The sequence below is a fragment of the Rhineura floridana genome, chromosome 1 (genome assembly GCF_030035675.1).
Source record: "Rhineura floridana isolate rRhiFlo1 chromosome 1, rRhiFlo1.hap2, whole genome shotgun sequence".
Lineage (NCBI taxonomy): Eukaryota > Metazoa > Chordata > Lepidosauria > Squamata > Rhineuridae > Rhineura > Rhineura floridana.
In genome coordinates this window covers 154,102,600-154,121,606 of record NC_084480.1, presented here as the reverse complement: position 1 = coordinate 154,121,606, position 19,007 = coordinate 154,102,600, and the positions used below count along the sequence as shown (strand labels likewise).

The window sequence follows — 19,007 nt, the reverse complement described above, 5'->3', positions numbered from 1 at the left end:
CATGTTAGTTAATCTCTGGGTAATCTGGACCTCTTTTCTGCTGATTTCCTCTCCACGCTCTAGTTCTGACCACCTTCATTTGGGTCACTCCTTTACCATCTCTCACCTCTGATTCATTTGATGGTTAATTCTGCTCTCTCCTTCCATGCAGTCCTCTTTCTCTCCATATTGTCTGACCAGTCCTCTGTCGCACTTGCCTATATCCCTCCCTCCCTCCCTCCCTCCCTCCCTCCCTCCCTTTCATTCAGGTACCTTTCCATTCCTGCCTTTGTACTGTGACTCTTTTTGCCAGTCTCCATTTCCCATGTCTGGCTTCCTCTACCCACCTTGCTGCTGTGTGATAGCCCACTCTCTTCACATCTCTCTCTACTGGATTGAAGTGACAGTCTTGGTCCTAATTGTTCTTTATATATAACAACACCTAACCAGAAAACTTTCTTTAAGTAGCAATGTTGGTTTTTAACACATCCCTAAAAAGAAACATTGAATCAATGACACTGACAGAAAGCTGTTGACTTGAACTAGATAATTACTATTTACAGCTAGAAAAGTGCACTTAGCAAAGAGACAATCACTCTCTTGCTCTGAAGACCCAGCCTTGTAAATCATACAGCTTCACTTGTCACCCAACAGTTACATAAGTTCCTTAGCTCTTTTCTGTGAGCTTGTACAGGTGATTTGTTCTTTAAGAGATCAAGGTGTATCTGTGAGCCTTTGCTGACAGGGGATACACACTACCTCCCTCTAAGTCCCTTCACAAGCAGACTGCGAAGAGCTCAAAATGGATCTCTCTCAGCTAAATGAATGGAAAATGAGGTACAATATGTGTAAAGCAATACACGTTGGAGCAAAGTACACATATAAGCTGCAACATATGCATGGTGGGATGTGAAGTGGCATTATTCAATTAGAAAGAGGGTCAGAGTTGTGCTGGATAGTTCACCATAGTGTGGAAATGAAAAAGGAGAATGAAAATACAATGTTCAGTATGTAAATCCATAGAGCAACCACATCTGTAAACCGCCCTGAGAGATTCGGCTGTGGGGCAGTATAAAAGTACAATAAAGAAAATAAATCTGAAATACTGTGCTCTTTTCTCTGCCATAGAAAATCAAACTTTAAGAACAACAATGGAACAGTAGTACAAAGGCCAAAGGTGTGGAGCTTCCTTATCATTATTTCCCCATCCTATGATGGAGGTGTGGTTTGGAGTGGTTGAGCTCTATTGCCCCCCTCTTCCCTTTCATACCTTTCCCATTATGTTCCTGAATTACCATCAGGCACCATTGTAGCAGTGCCTCTTTTTTCTATTGATCTGTTAATAAAAGGGAGGAGGGTAAGGCAGAAATCTCCCTCACTCACACAGGCTCTATTTCCTCCTTTTTTCCCTTTAAACCATACTATTAATGAAAAACTGAACTGCCTAGAGCTCAGAGGTGGAGTGGTTTGGGGGCGGGGAGACTGTGGATGATTCTCTAACAGCACTGAGCTATACAGAGATTTGTAAAGCCTTTCCCCAGAGGCTAGAGAAGTGTCAGAAGTATATGGTCTGCTCTGGGTAGGGATGGGTGAGAATTTCAATTCAGCTCACATTTCAAGCTGATTTTATAAGATTAATGTTTTCCAAAACAACATGAGAACTGAAACATTGCCATACTTCCAAATTCACATTTATTTGAATTTTGCGATGCAGTTTGCCAACCTATGTTTATAAAAATTCATCTATTAGGGGGAAATGTGCATCCAAATGAATATATGAGTGAAAATAACATATGACAAGAAACAGCTTGCAAAAATGTGTACATTAGCCAAAACTCCATTCAAAAATGTGTTTATTAGGAGAAATTTGCACTAAAATGTTAGAGAATTTTCATGAGGTTATTTTAATTGCAGATTGCTGCAGTAACGTGGAGAAATTAATTTCAGACTGGAAAAAAGAGAAATGAGAGAACTGAAATTGACAGAACTTTCCATCCCTCGCTCTGAGCCACAGAAAAGCAAGGAGACCACTCGCTGCTTTACAGGCTTTCTGCAACTCAGTGTTGCTACAAGAGTCAAGCCCTGATCTTTCCTCACCTCCCCAGCTTATCTCTTTCTCCAACCTCTGGAGCAACCAGGACACAGAGAGAAAGACGTTCTCTGAAGCTGGGATACAGTGGCAAACTGAGGCCACATCCACATCATACATTTAAAGCACATGGCTTCCGTCAAAGAATCTGAGAGCTGCAGTTTACCCCTAACATATCTACAGGTCCCAGGATTCTTGAGGGAGGACTCAGGTGCTTGAATGCTTGAAGGGGATGGAGTGACTCCCTTATGAGGAAAGGCTGCAGCATTTGGGGCTTTTCAGTTTAGAGAAAAGGCGGGTCAGAGGAGACATGATAGAAGTGCAACCAGAATGATCAAGGGGGTGGAGCGACTCCCTTATGAGGAAAGGTTGCAGCATTTGGGGCTTTTTAGTTTAGAGAAAAGGCGGGTCAGAGGAGACATGATAGAAGTGTATAAAATTATGCATGGCATTGAGAAAGTGGATAGAGAAAAGTTCTTCTCCCTCTCTCATAATACTAGAACTCGTGGACATTCAAAGAAGCTGAATGTTGGAAGATTCAGGACAGACAAAAGGAAGTACTTCTTTACTCAGCGCATAGTTAAACTATGGAATTTGCTCCCACAAGATGCAGTAATGGCCACCAGCTTGGATGGCTTTAAAAGAAGATTAGACAAATTCATGGAGGACAGGGCTATCAATGGCTACTAGCCATGATGGCTGTGCTCTGCCACCCTAGTCAGAGGCAGCATACTTCTGAAAACCAGTTGCCGGAAGCCTCAGGAGGGGAGAGTGTTCTTGCACTCGGGTCCTGCTTGCGGGCTTCCCCCAGGCACCTGGTTGGCCACTGTGAGAACAGGATGCTGGACTAGATGGGCCACTGGCCTGATCCAGCAGGCTCTTCTTATGTTCTTATGTATGGTGTGCATGTGACATGAGCAAAACTCCCTTCTACATTCAATGTAGCTATTTTTAAATAGTTTTTAAAATGGATTTAAATTGTTTTTAAATAGTTTTAATAAAAAATCTAAACAGTGCAATTATAATAACTGAAAATTAAAATGATGAGCAAAGTCAAGCCCAAGATGGAAAAGAATTCACACTGCTATAGCTGCTGCTCCTCTGTAAATTGAAATCCATCACTCCACTGAGTGCTGCTTGCTGGAGCTGTATTAGGGAGGGACAGGTTGTGCGAAGGGAGCTTTCCTAGGCAGATTAACCCTTCTGAAATATCCTAACTTTATATTAATTTATATTAATCTTTAGGCCCTCCCTTTCCCCTCATGTCAGGCTCAAATCACCTTACAGCATTTTTTAATAGTACTCTGAAGACTAGGTTGATTTGTATTTCAGTGCAGGTCACTGAGAGAAGGCTGCAACTCTGACCACTCATTCCAGAAAGAGGCACTTACATGGAGGGAAAACTGCTTTTTTATTTGCTTTAAACTGGCCAGGGGAGGGAGGGTTAGAGAAAAGTCTATACTGAAGCTTTCGGGCAAATTGTACCCTCCCCTTCGTCACCCATAGGCCTCTGCCATATCCACTGGTATGGATGGAACATTGCAGGATATTCACACAAACACAAAATGCAATACTCCCAACAGTGTGAGAAGTCAACTGCAATTCCATATGTAGCAGATGAATATCCCATTACAAAATGGGCACTGCAAAACTGGAAAGAAACAGATAAGGATAGAAAAAGGCAACCCAATTGCCCAGAGGGTTAGAGTACTTTCCCTACAAGAGAAGATTAAAGTGTTTGGGGCTTGTAGCTTGGAAAACAGACATGACTATGTCATACCCAGAGTAGACCCACTGAAATCCATAGCCAAAGTAACTGAAGTCCATGGATTTCAGTTGGTCTACCCAGAGTAAACCCTTAGCTGGTTATTGCCCTATATTTGTGTATTCTCCAGATAAGGAGACCATTGTGGACAGGGCAGGTTGTTGGACAGGAGCCCCCAGAGGAACCTCCCAGACCATCAGGTCCTATAGGGCCAGAGCCCAGACTTCACAGGCACCTTCCCCTGAAGAACTAGATGCCTCCCACCACACATCACCAGTCTGGTGGTGCAGGGACTGGACCAGGAGGAAGGCTATGGGATGGAGGAGGAGTGTCTGTCTTCAGGCCAGAGGGTTGGTCCTTTAATGCTCTGCAGTTCTACGCAAGTGGGTGGAGCCTGGAGAAAGTAGTTTGGAGACAGAGACTTATTAATTAATTAATTAAATTTATATACCGCCCCATAGCCGAAGCTCTCTGGGTGGTTAAAAGACCTCAGTCTGCTCCCAACCTTTGTTGGAGTAAGTTGTTCATTTAGAACTATCCATGGTCCAGCAACCACCCAGCCTTGCCCTGCCTCCAGCCTTGCTGCTTTCTCTGTGGGATCTGGCATCAGACCTGAACATGACATAGATAAATGTATGATGGGTGGGTTTGTATATGTGCAATAATCATGCCAGCTGAAGGGCACACTGGGTTCAGAGATAGGGTTCCTCTGAATACCAGTTGCTGAGCAGGAGATAAACACAAGGGGAATTCTCCTGTTGAAGGTAATGTTCTGTTCCCATACGCATCTGGGTCACCACTGTTGGAAACAGGACTGCATGGACCCTTGGTCTCAGTATTCCCCCCCCGTAATATTCTTCTATATTATACCTGTTATGATTTCCCAAACATTAAAACAGAAATTACAGTTGCTGTCAAAACAAGATTCCACCCCCTGCCTCCACTGATCATACAACAATTGTGTTCACTTCAGTTTTCAACTAACTGTGGTTGCATATTATGTCTGAACCTGGATGAACTATGTTTAGTCTCAGCTGTCACTTGGGGAAACAAACCAACTTCAGACCATAGTTTACAATCTCTAGCTTGTTTCCATAATTCATAACTAACACTGACCCCAGTTCTTGGTTCTGATGAAACAATTAAGTGTGATTAGTTGAAAAAAAGAAAAAAGCTTCTGATCTCTGTCTTGTGGCTGCACCACAGGAGAAAGGAATGATGAGCCCGTGGTTCACATAGCTATGTTTTCATAGCACTAAACTGTGGCTTAGCATTAAGCCCAAATGCAGCCACTCACTCTTTCATTTTAATTAAGTAAGCTGGTATCCTAGATCTCTCAACTGCAATTTGTACTGACTGACTATTTTTCCCTGGTCTTGGAGGGCAAAGAGGTGTTTACAAACCACCAAAATGTGCACATATTCTTATTTAATATCCACGTGAAATTAAATGCTTAACAATCAATTATGGTCCGTTTCGTTGTCTGTGTGACCACAGGACTTGAAATGGCATTCCTACTGACACAAATGAAGAGCAGGTTTTCCTTGTTGTAAAATACATTAAACTCACTGAACTTTCACAATGGGTCACCAAACCACAAAAATCTTGCTGTGAATCAAATTACTTTGGCATGCTATTTTAATTACAATATGCAGATGTTTGAGATCCTTTGATCCTTAGGCACAAACACCCAGAGTTGCTAAATAACCTTCCTATAGTAATATTTAATTTGCTTTACTGTGTTTTTCCATTAGCTAATTTATTCAAGCCATTTAATGAGCATACTCAACCTGTTACACCACACAAAATATAGTAGAAGTCAAGCAAAGCAACAAAGTAACATGCACTATGGGGCTCTTTGGTGCAAAGCCTTAGTAAACCTTAGTAAACCATGATGCTCTATAAATAAAGGCTAGACTCTGTCTTATCATAGTATCCAGTGATTATCATTCCATTTTCAAGCTGCTATGGAGGTACAAGCTGCCTCTTTAGGTATCTCATTGGCACACATAAATAAACTCAGACTGGAAGATTATAGAGGAGATGGAGGTTGCAACCACTCCTGGTTCTCAGCCAGTTCCTCATCCTGGTAGGTGCTTCCATGCATTTCCCTTTCCTCTTGAGCAGTCTCACATGCAGAGAGCCAGGCACTTTGCTGGTAGCTCTGAAGTTCCTGTCTGGCTTGGTTTCTCCTCTGTCCCTGTGAGAGATGGTGGGAGATCTAAGAGCTGACCAGGAATCCCGGCAGCTGGTATAGGGACTTCCAAGTGCTGGGGCAGAGATATCTGGAACCATTGGTTCTTTGTGGTCACTGGCTGTGTAGAGATCTTCTGAAGGGTCCTGCTATCCTTGCTCTCTTGTGAGGAGACCTCAGGTTTGATGTGTGGGCAGAGCTGAACCCTGACAATTATGTATTCTTAATGACATTTTGATTCCTGTAACATTTTAACCCCTTTGCACTGAAATTTCATTGTAATTTCACTAAATCTCAAAGAGATTACAACACATCTCATTATGGACTGTAACTGTGAAATACATATGGACTACAACAGTTCTGTAGTCATAACACTGAACAACCAATGTGCACATGTCTATAACACCCTGTCTAACACCTCAAACTTGGGTGGCTGAATGCTTATCAGTTTCGAAGCAAAATGGGACCACTCAAAATTAACATCCTGATTTCTACATCCTTGGAGCACTCCTTAAATTTATAAATTAAAAGAAAAAGAATGCTTTTTAAATCCTCAAAGTGGCCTGAGAAGGACTTTTGAGTTTTCAAGAATTGCAGGATATTGAAATCTCAGTTGAGAGAGGTAGAAAACTGAAGGTGCGCAGCAGTGGGAGGGAGAAGAAAGAATTGGGCTGCTCAAGCAGTATGTATCCTGGAAGGCAGGATTAAGATTGGGGCGGGGTGGAGGAGCAATGCATGCCATATGGTTAAAAAACTCCTCTGTGAACGATACAAGGATGACCACCACATCTTTATTTGAAGCAGAGCTGGAAAAGATGCAAAAAAAGGGTGACCAAAATGATCAGGGGTCTGGTGTAACTCCCCTATGAAAGCTTACAACTTTTGGGACTTTTAAGTTTTAACAGAGAAACAAAAAGGTTGTGAGGGGAGACATCGTAGAGGTGTAAAAAAGTATAGATGGTGTGGATAAAGTAGAGAGAGGTTTTTCTTCCTCTTTCATAATACTAGAATCTGGGGCCATTCAATGAAGCTGAATGTTGGGGGGACTCAGGACAGACAAAAGGAAATATTTCTTCATACAGTGCACAGTTAAACTATCACAAGATATAGTCATGGCCACCAAATTATGCAGCTTTAAAAGGGGATTAGGCAAATTCGTAGAGGATAAGGCTATTAATAGCTTCTAGCCATGATGGCTATATGCTACCTCCAGGATGCCTCTGGATACCAATAGTGGGAAAGTGCAATTGTGCTCAAGTCCTGCTTGTGGACTTCCCATAAGCATCTATCTGGTCACTGTGGGAAACAGGATGGTGTACTGGACAGGCCTTTGGTCTGATGCAACAGCGCTCTTCTTCACGTCCCAGGAAAAAAGAAAGGAACAATGACAGAAATTTAGGCATCTGAAAATCCAGAGGTGCAGCAACAAACCTGAACACTGTAGCACTCTAGAGCTGGGTGATAGGGGTAGAACACACACTGCAAGATCTGAACAAGATGTGAAGTCCCTGTGGTGTAGTATCATCTTGATTTCAGCTAGTAAGATTGTTAACCACTGAGGGTTGTATTCATTAGTGCTTAGTCGCTGGTTCCGTCAGTGCAAGGATTTCTCCTTGTGCAACAGAACATTCCCCTCCTTACATCTGCCCCCTAAATCTGTTCTAGTGGTTCTCCAAAACCTCTGGAGCAGATTTGGGGACATTGCGGGGCGCATCTGGGGGGAGGAAATGGGGGAGGGTTCTGTTGTGCTAGTGCAATTATTTACTTGAATACTGCATATGGATTCCAGTACTTCAGAAAAAGAAGATTTGATGGAACATAAGCCCATTCACACACCTCTCATTTTACTTCTGTATGAAAGAGCAAGGCCGTGTTTTGCGGTTTTTGCTGCTCAAGTGAGACAAGCCTTTAACGCACCTGGGGAAAGGAGAGAGTGAGGAGGAGAAGTGGATTTACTTTAAACATGAGATTTGGAGTTAGATGCTTGCTTCTGGGGAAACTGGTCTGCTTCTGAGGTTTTCCGTGTGGGATTAAGATGAAAGGCAAATTAGGGAACTATCAAAACTCTCTGATTCTTTTTACTGCTAATGTCTGTGTCAACATTTTTTCAGTGTCCTGGAACGAGTGGTTGCAGGCCAGCTCCAGACACTCTTGAATGAGACCGATTATCTGGATCCATTTCAGTCGGGTTTCAGGCCTGGTTTTGGCACAGAAACAGCCTTGGTCGCCCTGTATGATGACCTTTGTCGAGAGAGAGACAGGGGGAGTGTGACTCTGTTGATTCTTCTTGATCTCTCAGCAGCTTTTGATACCATCGACCATGGTATCCTTCTGGGACACCTGGCTGAGTTGGGAGTGGGAGTGACTGCATGGCAGTGGTTCCACTCCTACTTGGCAGGTCGCCTCCAGAAGGTGGTGCTTGGGGAACATTGCTAGGCACCCTGGACTCTCCAGTATGGGGTTCCGCAGGGGTCAGTTCTGTCCCCCATGCTGTTCAACATCTACATGAAACCATTGGGTGTGGTCATCCGGAGCTTTGGAGTGCGTTGCCATCAGTATGCTGATGACACACAGCTCTATTTCTCTTTTTCATCTTCTTCAGGTGAGGCTGTCAATGTGCTGAATCGGTGTCTGGCTGCGACAATGGACTGGATGAGGGCTAATAAACTGAGGCTCAATCCAGACAAGACTGAGTTGCTGTTAGTGGGTGGTTCTTCTGACCAGATGGTGGATGTCCAACCTGTTCTGGATGGGGTTGCACTCCCCCTGAAGGAGCAGGTTCATAGCTTGGGGGTTCTCCTAGAACCATCTCTGTCACTTTTCATTTCATTTCATTTCATTTTATTAAATTTATATACCGCACATAGCCGAAGCTCCCTGGGCGGTTCACAACAATCAGCATAAAATACTATGAAACACATATTTAAAACAGTTTTTTTAAAAGCTTAAAATTTAAATTTAAAACATAAACATTTTTACACATACTAAAATGCCTGGGAAAAGAGGAAAGTTTTAACCTGGCGCCGAAAAGATAGTAATGTCGGCGCCAGGCGTACCTCGTCAGGAAGACTATTCCATAATTTGGGGGCCACCACTGAGGTAGCCTCGGTGGCACGGAGTGCCTTCTACCAACTTCGGTTGGTGGCCCAACTACATCCCTATCTGGACAGGGATAACCTGGCTTCAGTTGTCCATGCTCTGGTAACCTCCAAATTAGATTACTGCAATGCACTCTACGTGGGGCTGCCTTTGAAGACGGTTCGGAAATTGCAGCTTGTGCAAAATGCAGCGGCCAGATTGGTAACAGGGACCAGATGGTCCGAACATATAAAACCGATTCTGGCCCGCTTGCATTGGCTGCCTGTATGTTTCCAAGCTCGATTCAAGGTGCTGGTTTTGACCTATAAAGCCTTACATGGCTTGGGACCACAATACCTGATGGAACGCCTCTCCTGATACGCACCCACCTGTACACTACGTTCCAGATCAAAGGCCCTCCTCCGGGTGCCTACTCCAAGGGAAGCTCGGAGGGTGGCAACAAGGGAGAGGGCCTTCTCAGTGGTGGCCCCCAAATTATGGAATGATCTTTCTGACGAGGTGCTTCTGGCGCCAACACTGTTATCTTTTCGGTGCCAGGTCAAGACTTTCCTCTTCTCCCAGGCATTTTAGCATGTGTTTTTAAATTGTTTTTATATTGTTTTGAATTTTAAAATTGTGTTTTAAATTGTTTTTAAAATATGTTTTTAAATTGTGTATTTGTTTTAATGTTTTTGACTGCTGTAAACCGCCCAGAGAGCTTCGGCTATGGGGCGGTATACAAGTGCAATAAATAAATAAATAAATAAATTTTTGTATAAAATAAAGAGCTTAAGGGAATGCTACAGATTTACACATATAAACAGAATCTGGACAAGGTGCCTCACCTAAAGGCAGTCCTTTCTGACTGGAAAATATCAATCAATCCCAGATTCAGGTTTCCCCCCCCCTTGTAACTCTATTCAGGTTTTTTGGGGGGCACATCTCTGCTCAGAGGTTAAGGATTCAGAATATATCAATACACTGATCATTCCCAGCCACACATCTCCCTTTCTTCAGATCCACACACCAGCTGATTCTGTGAATTGGTGCTTGAAGGTGATTGTTAGCTGGATGAGGGTAAATGAACTGCAACTTAGTTCAGGTAAGATGGAAATGAAGAGCTTGCCACACATCGAAGTGCTGGAAATGTGAACAGAATCTCCAGACATATTGTATATATGGCATATTAAATACAAGTTTGAACACATGGTACAGTGATATTTTGCTACACCAATATGCTGCCAGATAACTGTACTCACTCAAACTCTCACTCATGAAAAACAAAACAAAACAACTCAGTGTCAATCATTTCTGTGAAGTTGTGAAAGCTCAGAATTTACCAAAATCAAACACCCACAACCCATTGCATAAACTTTGCTTAAATGGTCTTCTGCAGCTGTGATTTCCACCTCTATAAAGGAGATTTTTCTATACTTGGTATGCTCTCTCTATTTGTTTCACCCTTCCTTCCCTCTGTTGTTTTCCTCATTATTTATTTATTTACTCTTGCTCATCTCATTATTTAGATTGTAAACTTCTTAAGGATAAAAATTTGAAGCCAAGGAAGCCGTACAGGTCCTAAACCAGTGCCTGACATCAGTGATGGACTGGATGAGGGCAAACAAGTTGAGATTAAATCCTGATAAAACAGAGGTACTCCTGGTCAGTTGGAGGGCAGATCAGGGAATAGGGATTCAACCGGTGCTGGATGGGGTCGCACTCCCCCTGAAGTCTCAGGTTCGCAGTTTAGGTGTACTACTGGACTCAGCTTTGAATTTAGAGGCCCAGATTACTGCTGTGTCCAGGAGCCATTTGCCCAATTAAAACTGGTGCGCCAGCTGCACCCGTTCCTGGAGCTGCCTGATCTGACTAGGGTGATGCATGCCTTGGTTACATCCCGCTTAGACTACTGTAACGCACTCTACGTGGGGCTGCCTTTGAAGACTGTTCGGAAACTTAAGTTGGTACAAAGAGCTGCAGCCAGAGTGCTAACCGGGGCTGGTTACAGGGACCATACAACTCCCCTGTTACAACAGCTCCACTGGCTGCCAATTTGTTTCCGGTCACAATTCAAAGTGCTGGTTTTGACCTACAAAGCCCTATATGGCTTAGGTCCAGGCTATTTGACAGATTGTATCTCCCTACATGAATCTGTCTGGGATTTGAGATTTTCAGGTGAGGCCCTTCTTGTGCTCCCCACACCTTCGCAAGTACATATGACGGGGACACGAGATAGGGCCTTTTCGGTGGCCACCCCTAGGCTATGGAACTCCCTTCCAAGTGAGGTGCAATTAGCTCCCTCCTTGCCGTCTTTCCGGTGACAAGTAAAGACTGTTTTATTTCAATGGGCATTTGGGATAGAGAACGACCAGGATTAAGTGTCCTAGGATTGGTGACTACATTATATGATCTTATTATTTTAAATTGTCCACTGTTTTTAACGTATGTTTTATGGTTTTAATTTTTCTCATAGTTTAATTCTTTTTTAATAGTATACTTTGTATGTTTTAATTGGTGCTGTTTTTAGTTGTAAGCCGCTCTGAGTCCTATTGGAAAAAAGGGCGGGGTAGAAATAAAGTTTATTATTATTATTTATTTTTTCCTAAGAAATTCTGTAAGGTTGTGATGTCCACTGACAGTGCTGTGATAATGAACACAAAGCAAAACTATTATATATATAGGAGGAAAAAGTTGAAAGTACCTGGACATAGGCTCTGCAGGACCGTTCTCGTTTCTGAAGCTGAGTCCATAAAGATGGCAGTTATAAACACAGAATAAAAAAAAAATTAGTGACAGGAGAAAACAAATTATATAAAATACCTAGACAAAAATTCATTCCTCTTTCAATTTGTTTCTGAGAAAATGGACATTAAGCTAAGCAGTAGCAGCATTTCAGTATTACTGAAGACAAGTTCCTGCTTAATTGCTAGTTATAACAAAAATACTGGGACAAACAGTATACAAGAAAGATGGCCTTTCCAATTCTTTTAAAAACATTTCCTTGATCCAATGACCAATTCAAGCTTATTTTTGAAGCCTTCCTTAAAATTGTTCCTTGTGTTTGAGAACTCTTAAAATATACTTTGATAATGGTTGTAGTTTTGAGATGAACCAGCGCTTGGCAGTACACATAGAAGCTTCTTTACATGCAAACATGTTTCCTCTGGGCCAGTTATGAAGTACCACTATCATATGAATCCAGGCTCCAAGAGACCTCACTACCACATCAAACTAACCATCTTTTACGGACACAGACATCATTTGATGGATCATATGAACTTTACTTCAATGAACACTGGTGCCCTGACCAAAAAATGCTATTCATTTGTGTATCAGGACTCTAAATGTGGAAGGCTTCTATTACTTTGATACAGTATAAACATTTGGATGAACCCATGAATGTGCAATTCCCATTTATATTTGAGTATGGACTGGATGCACATTTGGATGGATACTCCATTGAAAAGTAATGCAGTAGAGATGGATTTATTTATTTCATATATTTGTATAACACTTAAAACAAAAACACTCTAAGTGATTTATAAAAACACATTCTGATATGCATCCAATTTACCCTTGTCATTCCTGACAGACATGTAGATTTCCTTTTCTGGGATTGTTTGAGAAGTCATTGCTTTCTAGAGCATTATATAAGGAAAAAAGAGCCAAATGAATGACTAAGAATGTGAGCTGCATCATTGATTTGCTTGGCTGTGACTCAAAATTCAATACTTTCTAGGATTCACCAACCTTGTGCCTTCTAGATGTTTTGAACTACAACTCCCATCAGCTCCAGCCAGCATGAAAGTTGTAGTTCAAAACATCTGGAGGGCACCAGGTTGGCGAAGGCTGCTCTAGCATCTCAATGCCTTACCTACCCAATTGATCAGAGTTCCCTGATCCTTAGGAGAGACTTGGGGGAGGGCTGTCTGCCAGAAGGGAAGGGGCAGGGAAGTTGCCTTCCGCCCAGCACTTCTGTGGGTGTTTCTCTGAATCCAGCCCATTTTGATTATATATTTTATTCAATTTTCAATTCATATTCAAGAACTGATGTCAATCTCTTCTGCTTTAATTAATGTGACGAATGTTTCAACAGATCCTACAGTTTATGCAGAGCATATTATTTTTGAAAGAAGTTGCGAATATGAACTTATTGTAGATAATGTAACTAACAAAGTTAAGTATGAATCTAAATTAAAAGATTTAGTTATACAAGATATTAGAAAGCTGGGAAACCTCCATAAGAGAGCACAATCTGAGAGAATATATGACAGATTGAAAGCCAATAAAGAGCTAGAATGTTTGGGAAACTGTAAAACACAAACAAATTAATTTCTCAAAACAAAGATTTTTTGATAAGGTAGGTAAATCACTTGGCCCCTATCTAGGTGATGAAGAAAAGGAAGTAATAACAACAATAATAAAAAAAGAAAAGGAATGTAATGAGTTTGTTGTTACACCAAAAGAAATGTTATAAGCATGTGAAAATATAAAAAAACTTTACACAATTACATTTTTAAACGAGAGGATAAAATAATTTTTGCAAGGTGTTAATATTCCAAAGCTAATGAGAAAGGATAGAGAATTCCTTTATGTGAAAAATATGGCTCCAGGACCTGGTGGCTTCTCTGTAGTTTACTACTTAAAAAAAAAATAAAAATAGTATTACCACAGTGCATTTTATAAATTGTTTACACGGAGTCATATTTGCTTCTTCCAAAGTTTACCAATTCCAAACTCTTGGGAAGAAGCAAATATGACAGTTATTCCTTAAAATAAACAACAATACGACCCAAGCTCAAAACGTACCTGATCGATAGTGCTGAACCCAAACTGGGTCCCCATTCGGAGATGGCAAATTTGGTGGCCCAGTTTGGGTGATGATGCAGTGCAGAGATAGGGAACATCTGGCCTTCTTATCAGCCGCAGCCAGCAGGGTGAATATTCAGGGATGCTGGGAGCTGATGTCCAACAACATCCCTGAGGTAGCAGCATTCTATGTGCCTTCTGAAACAACTATGCTGGCCCACTATGTCATGATGAATCATCATTCCAAGCACAGCATTTTTGGAGGTAGAAGCTGCCAGTATGCTGATGCTAATACAAAAAGAAGGGGAAAAGCTGCTGCAGCTTTTCTTGTTAGGTCCTCACCTCTGGAAATATCTAAATTTGCTATTGCCCCCAGCATTCATAGATGCCCCCCAAGTTCACCCACCCTACCCATTTTCTACCATAAACGTTTTATTTATTTATTTGCAGTACTTATATACCACTTAATCAAAAACCAAAACCTTTTTGGCAGAACTTCTGACTCAACCCTAATGTAGCCTAATAACTTTACCTAATATACCTCAGTTCTTGCTATTTGGTTTATTTATTTATTTTCTTACATTTATATCCCACTTTTCTTCCATCATGGAACCCGTGTGCTTCCCAGATGGTCTCCCATCCAGGCAATGACCAGATCCAGATCAGCTTAGCTTTGAGCAAGGTGATGGCATGCATATACACATACACAGATGGTTTTCTTATCAATAGAATCAGGATAATATTTGGATAATCATGCATGTTTTTCAATTAGTCACACAAAATTAGAATTCTTACTAATTCCTCTAGATGCAGAAAAACTTTTGACAACATTGAATAGCCCTTTTTATTTGAAATTTTAATTTAATTTGTTATATATGCTTCCTGGGGCACGTAGATCTTTTCAGCCCTGAGATCTATATACAGGTTCACATGAGTACGCACATCATCCCCACCTCTCTCACCCCTCCCCCCGAGAGAGGGACAGGCATACACTCAGATAGCCAGACACACATGCTCACTTAGGCAGGGGAAGGAGGAGGCATGCCATGGGATCACAGCAATTCCAAGGCATACCCCCCCCTTCACACAGTCCAGCTGATTGGCACTACAAAGAGAGAAGTGCAACTGGCAGAGATCCCACAGGCTGCTCTTCCACAGGTATAGGATCCTTCTTGGACCTTGTTCCATGTTGGCCAGGAGCATGTATCTGTTCATCAGCAGTAGCTATCACAATGCTCCCACCCATTCCTCCATGGGGTTATTTATTTATCTGTTGAATTTTCATCCTTCATTGCACAGTGATCCCAGGGTATATTACAATAAAAACAAAACTAATAATGATTGAATAGAAACAAATTACATTTAAAAATTTAAAACATTAAAATTCACAAGATATTATTCCTGTACTCATAAATCAACCAACCTCAGCTCCTCATGACCCTACCTTACCCTACCCAAGGTTTGAATGAAGAGGTAAGCTTTTAACTGGCCCCTGAAACTAATCAGAGCTGCACCAGTTCTATATGAGGGGAGAGGGCATTCCAAAGATGGAGTGCCACCACTGAGAAGGCTCTCTTACCTACTTGCTCCAGAAAGGCTCCTGTACTGATGCAAACTCCATGACAGACAGTCCTGCAACAGGTGAAGGTGCTCTTAACACAGAATAGATTCCATAAGGAACACTGCATTTGCTCCCTTGTTGTCTGTCAAGCCCTTGTCCAAAGCACAGGAAGCCTGATGAGGTGAATGGTTAGGAATGCCATACCCATGTCTTTCCCTTTCAGGATCTCTATCCTAAATATTGATCGCTAAAAGCCAAGGCCCCATGGTAGCTGAAGCCAGATCGTATTAGGATGGGGAAACAAATCCCTATCTAACACTCCATGGCAACAACACATGCAGCAAACCCCAGCTCTCCCAGAAGGGCAAAACCACTGGAAGGTTTAGTCCTGTCACAGCCTTTTTAAAGCTTTGGATGAATTTAAACAGTTGTTGAGACAACAAAATCTAAAATTTAGCAGGCAAGGGCTCCTGGGAGCTGTCTGGGACCTGGTCTTGGAAGAGGCCCTGGTATTCATTACCACTTCTTCTGTGAGCACAGCAAAACAGGATAGCATGGGATTGTCTCCTGGATTTGAATGAGGACCTCTCATACCTACCCACCCCCATGCTCTGGGTGTCGGGGTTGTCTGTAGAAAAGGGTGGGGGAGATGAGTTCCATGATGTCTCTGATTACTATATACTGCTGTGATTAAGTAGTTAGGGAACTGCTTTGTGGTGTCTGCAGTGTGTGTGTTTGAGTCTTGAGTATTCCCTCTCTTTTGCATCAAACATGCCTTTTCCCTCCGCAGCCATGCAAAAAAGTGAGGGAGGTGCATGTTGCTGCCATCTCCTGTTTCTCAACCCCTTGCTCTAGGCGCTGAGTCACTGGGGTTGCTAGTTTCAGGGCTGTCTGTCATCATGTGTGTTGCGATGTAGGAGGTGTGTTGCAGATAGATCCTAACTGCTGTGAGACCATTGGATACTTCTGGTTCTATGTGACATGACACCATTACCGCCAGCACAGGTCCTACTTGCTGAGCGGTGGCAGTATTTCGAGCACTGTGGGTGGGCCTGCTGTTTTCCCATCATTGTTGTATTTTTAAAAATAATTTCCCCCTCCCCTCTTTGGCTGAGAGGGTCTAGATTTGGTGACAATTCTATACCACCAGCATTTCTCAGTGTAAGGTAACATAGCTTGGTAAGGTGCAATTCTATACACATTTACCTTGTGTTGCAGAACACAAAGAGGCTGACCTCTGAGTAAGAGACATGTACAGGATTGCATTGTGAAGCACTTATCCTATCAATTGGAATGTTTAGGAATGTTATTATTGAAAAAAATATGTGTGAATGGAAAAAATCAAACGTTGGTCCTTTACTGTTAAAGGTTAAAAGGCAGCTGCAAAATTGGGGGAAAAGCTGCATGTAGACTATTTTTGGAAGTATTATACAATGAAAATATAAGTTTATCTGTGTTCAGATTATTGCACTACCAGGCATCGCTCCTATGAATAGTGATGCGTCCACCACATGTGGACCCACCCAGTTAACCCCCTCTACTAGTTCTAATTAGCTACAAAGGGCAAGAGAGCAAGTTGTTGGCTGAATAGCTGCAAGCACGTAGGCCCTGTCTGCAGGCCTTAAAAGCTAAAATTGATCCCACAACATCAGGCCATATGGTGCACTGGAACTTTACCCAAGCCTGTCACAGCTATGGCATTCAATCGTCATGGAGGTGAGCAATTTTATCCTCAAGGTGCCTAACAAACCCACATTTACTGGGGAAGATGTGAATAAACCCCAAACCACTTGGAAGAGCTCTGCTGGATGGATGTTAAAGGATACAACAGAGATAGCAAAATAAGACTTCTTTGCTGCCACACAATAGGCATGATTATGTGCTCTAGCATGTGTTTGGTCAACTTCCCAACATGTTCTATGCTGTTATGTGCTCCAGCCATCATGCAACCCATTTCATGATCCACAACTCTCCTGAATACAAGGAAGCAATGCAGGCTCCAGAGCCAGAGAAGGCACTTGGGAGCAACTGTATTGGTGACCCTCCACATCTTGCCTTTCCATACCAGGCTAAGGCCATGACAGAACTGCCATTTTGTCCACCAAAAATCCCCAGAGCATTCAGGATCCATCAGATTCCATAAATCTTAATGTGTTCCCCGGCCCTGCAGGGAGTAAGTGTTGCTGTAATTCCAAACCTCACCAGGAAATGGCCTGACCATCACAAGAGGTTTATCTGACCCTCCCAATCTGAATCATCCCTCCCATACCCTGATGAAAAAACTAAATCAGCAGTATGTGCTACTTTTTGTGTGAGTCTGATGACAAATTGAGATGCCCCATGGTTGTCATACACACCACGAAGTCCCAATCCAGCCCAATAGAAATGGCCTCAGCAGGAATGTTGAATTACTAACATCACATCTAAGACCACCTTGACTAAAGATTTTGCTAGGCAATAGGGCGGGAGGTACAACAGCAACATTCCCAATCTGTCTCTGGCCCAATACCAGACACCAGCTCCCAAAGTCCATCCTAGGGTGGAGAGATTTCCTGACAAGTTGGATTGAGTCTTTATAAACCACAGCAGATCCTCTGACCCTACACTGGTATTGTACCAAATATCCAGACAGGCATAACTGGGTCCTACCTCAGCTAGTTCACCCACACTATCCTACCTTTTCCCACAAGAAGTTCAAAGTGGCCTGCATGGTTCTGTCCCTCCCCATTTTATCCTCACAACTCTATGAGGTAGGTTAGGCTAAGAGACAGTGACTCACCCAAGATCATCCAGTGAGCTTCATGACTGAATGGGCATTTGAATCCTTGTTTGTGTTCCAGGTCCTAATCCAACACTCTTAACCACCACACCACTGCATTTCTTTATACATTTGATTCTTTTTAAAATTAAAACAATTTGCTTTATCAGTATGAAATTTGGCATGTAGAATATAACTGAGGCCAAATTTCACTTTCACTGTGTCTTTCAGTTTGGCGTTGTACTTGGTGTATGTATGTGTGGGACGCAACAGGCAGAAATTCTTAGGTGTGCATGTAGCATTTGGGGAAGATAGATCTGTAGCATTTGTGCCTGGACATTTTATATTTTCCCCTCCACTCCATGCCTCTCAAACTGTTTTATGCCAGAGTGTCTTGTCAAACATTTATCTCATGCAAAACAAGCCATTTCACATCCTTTCTAACCCAAATACAGCATGGACCCTCCTCAAATATACAACTCCTACACAGACAAGTTTCAGATCAGTTTGTTGGACAATGTTCTAACAATAAACCATGGAAATCCCCCCCCGCCACAATTTCTCATTATGTTGGTTAGGCGACTCGTCCTTATCATGGGACCATAAATGTGACCCTGTAATTATAGCAGAACTTCTTATAGTCACCAAGATTTCTAAATTGCTCTTAAAAGCTGTTTAATTATCTACTTATAGAGCTGCCAGATAGCAGTATAACAATGAAGTTGTCTTTGGCTACAAACACAATGGATGAAGTGGGAATATTGCCTTGCTTTT

General features: G+C 42.2%; 1 protein-coding gene across 12 annotated transcripts in view; it reads right to left on the bottom strand.

Annotated features, from left to right (window-relative positions):
* The window catches only part of ADGRL3 (adhesion G protein-coupled receptor L3), an 852,526-nt gene that overhangs the window by 233,886 nt on the left and 599,633 nt on the right, over nt 1-19,007 (bottom strand). For all 12 annotated transcript variants that reach the window (XM_061637965.1, XM_061637983.1, XM_061637973.1 and 9 more), the window contains one exon: nt 11,807-11,845. In XM_061637965.1, coding sequence (XP_061493949.1) covers nt 11,807-11,845 — 39 coding nt within the window. The remainder of the gene's footprint in view (nt 1-11,806; nt 11,846-19,007) is intronic.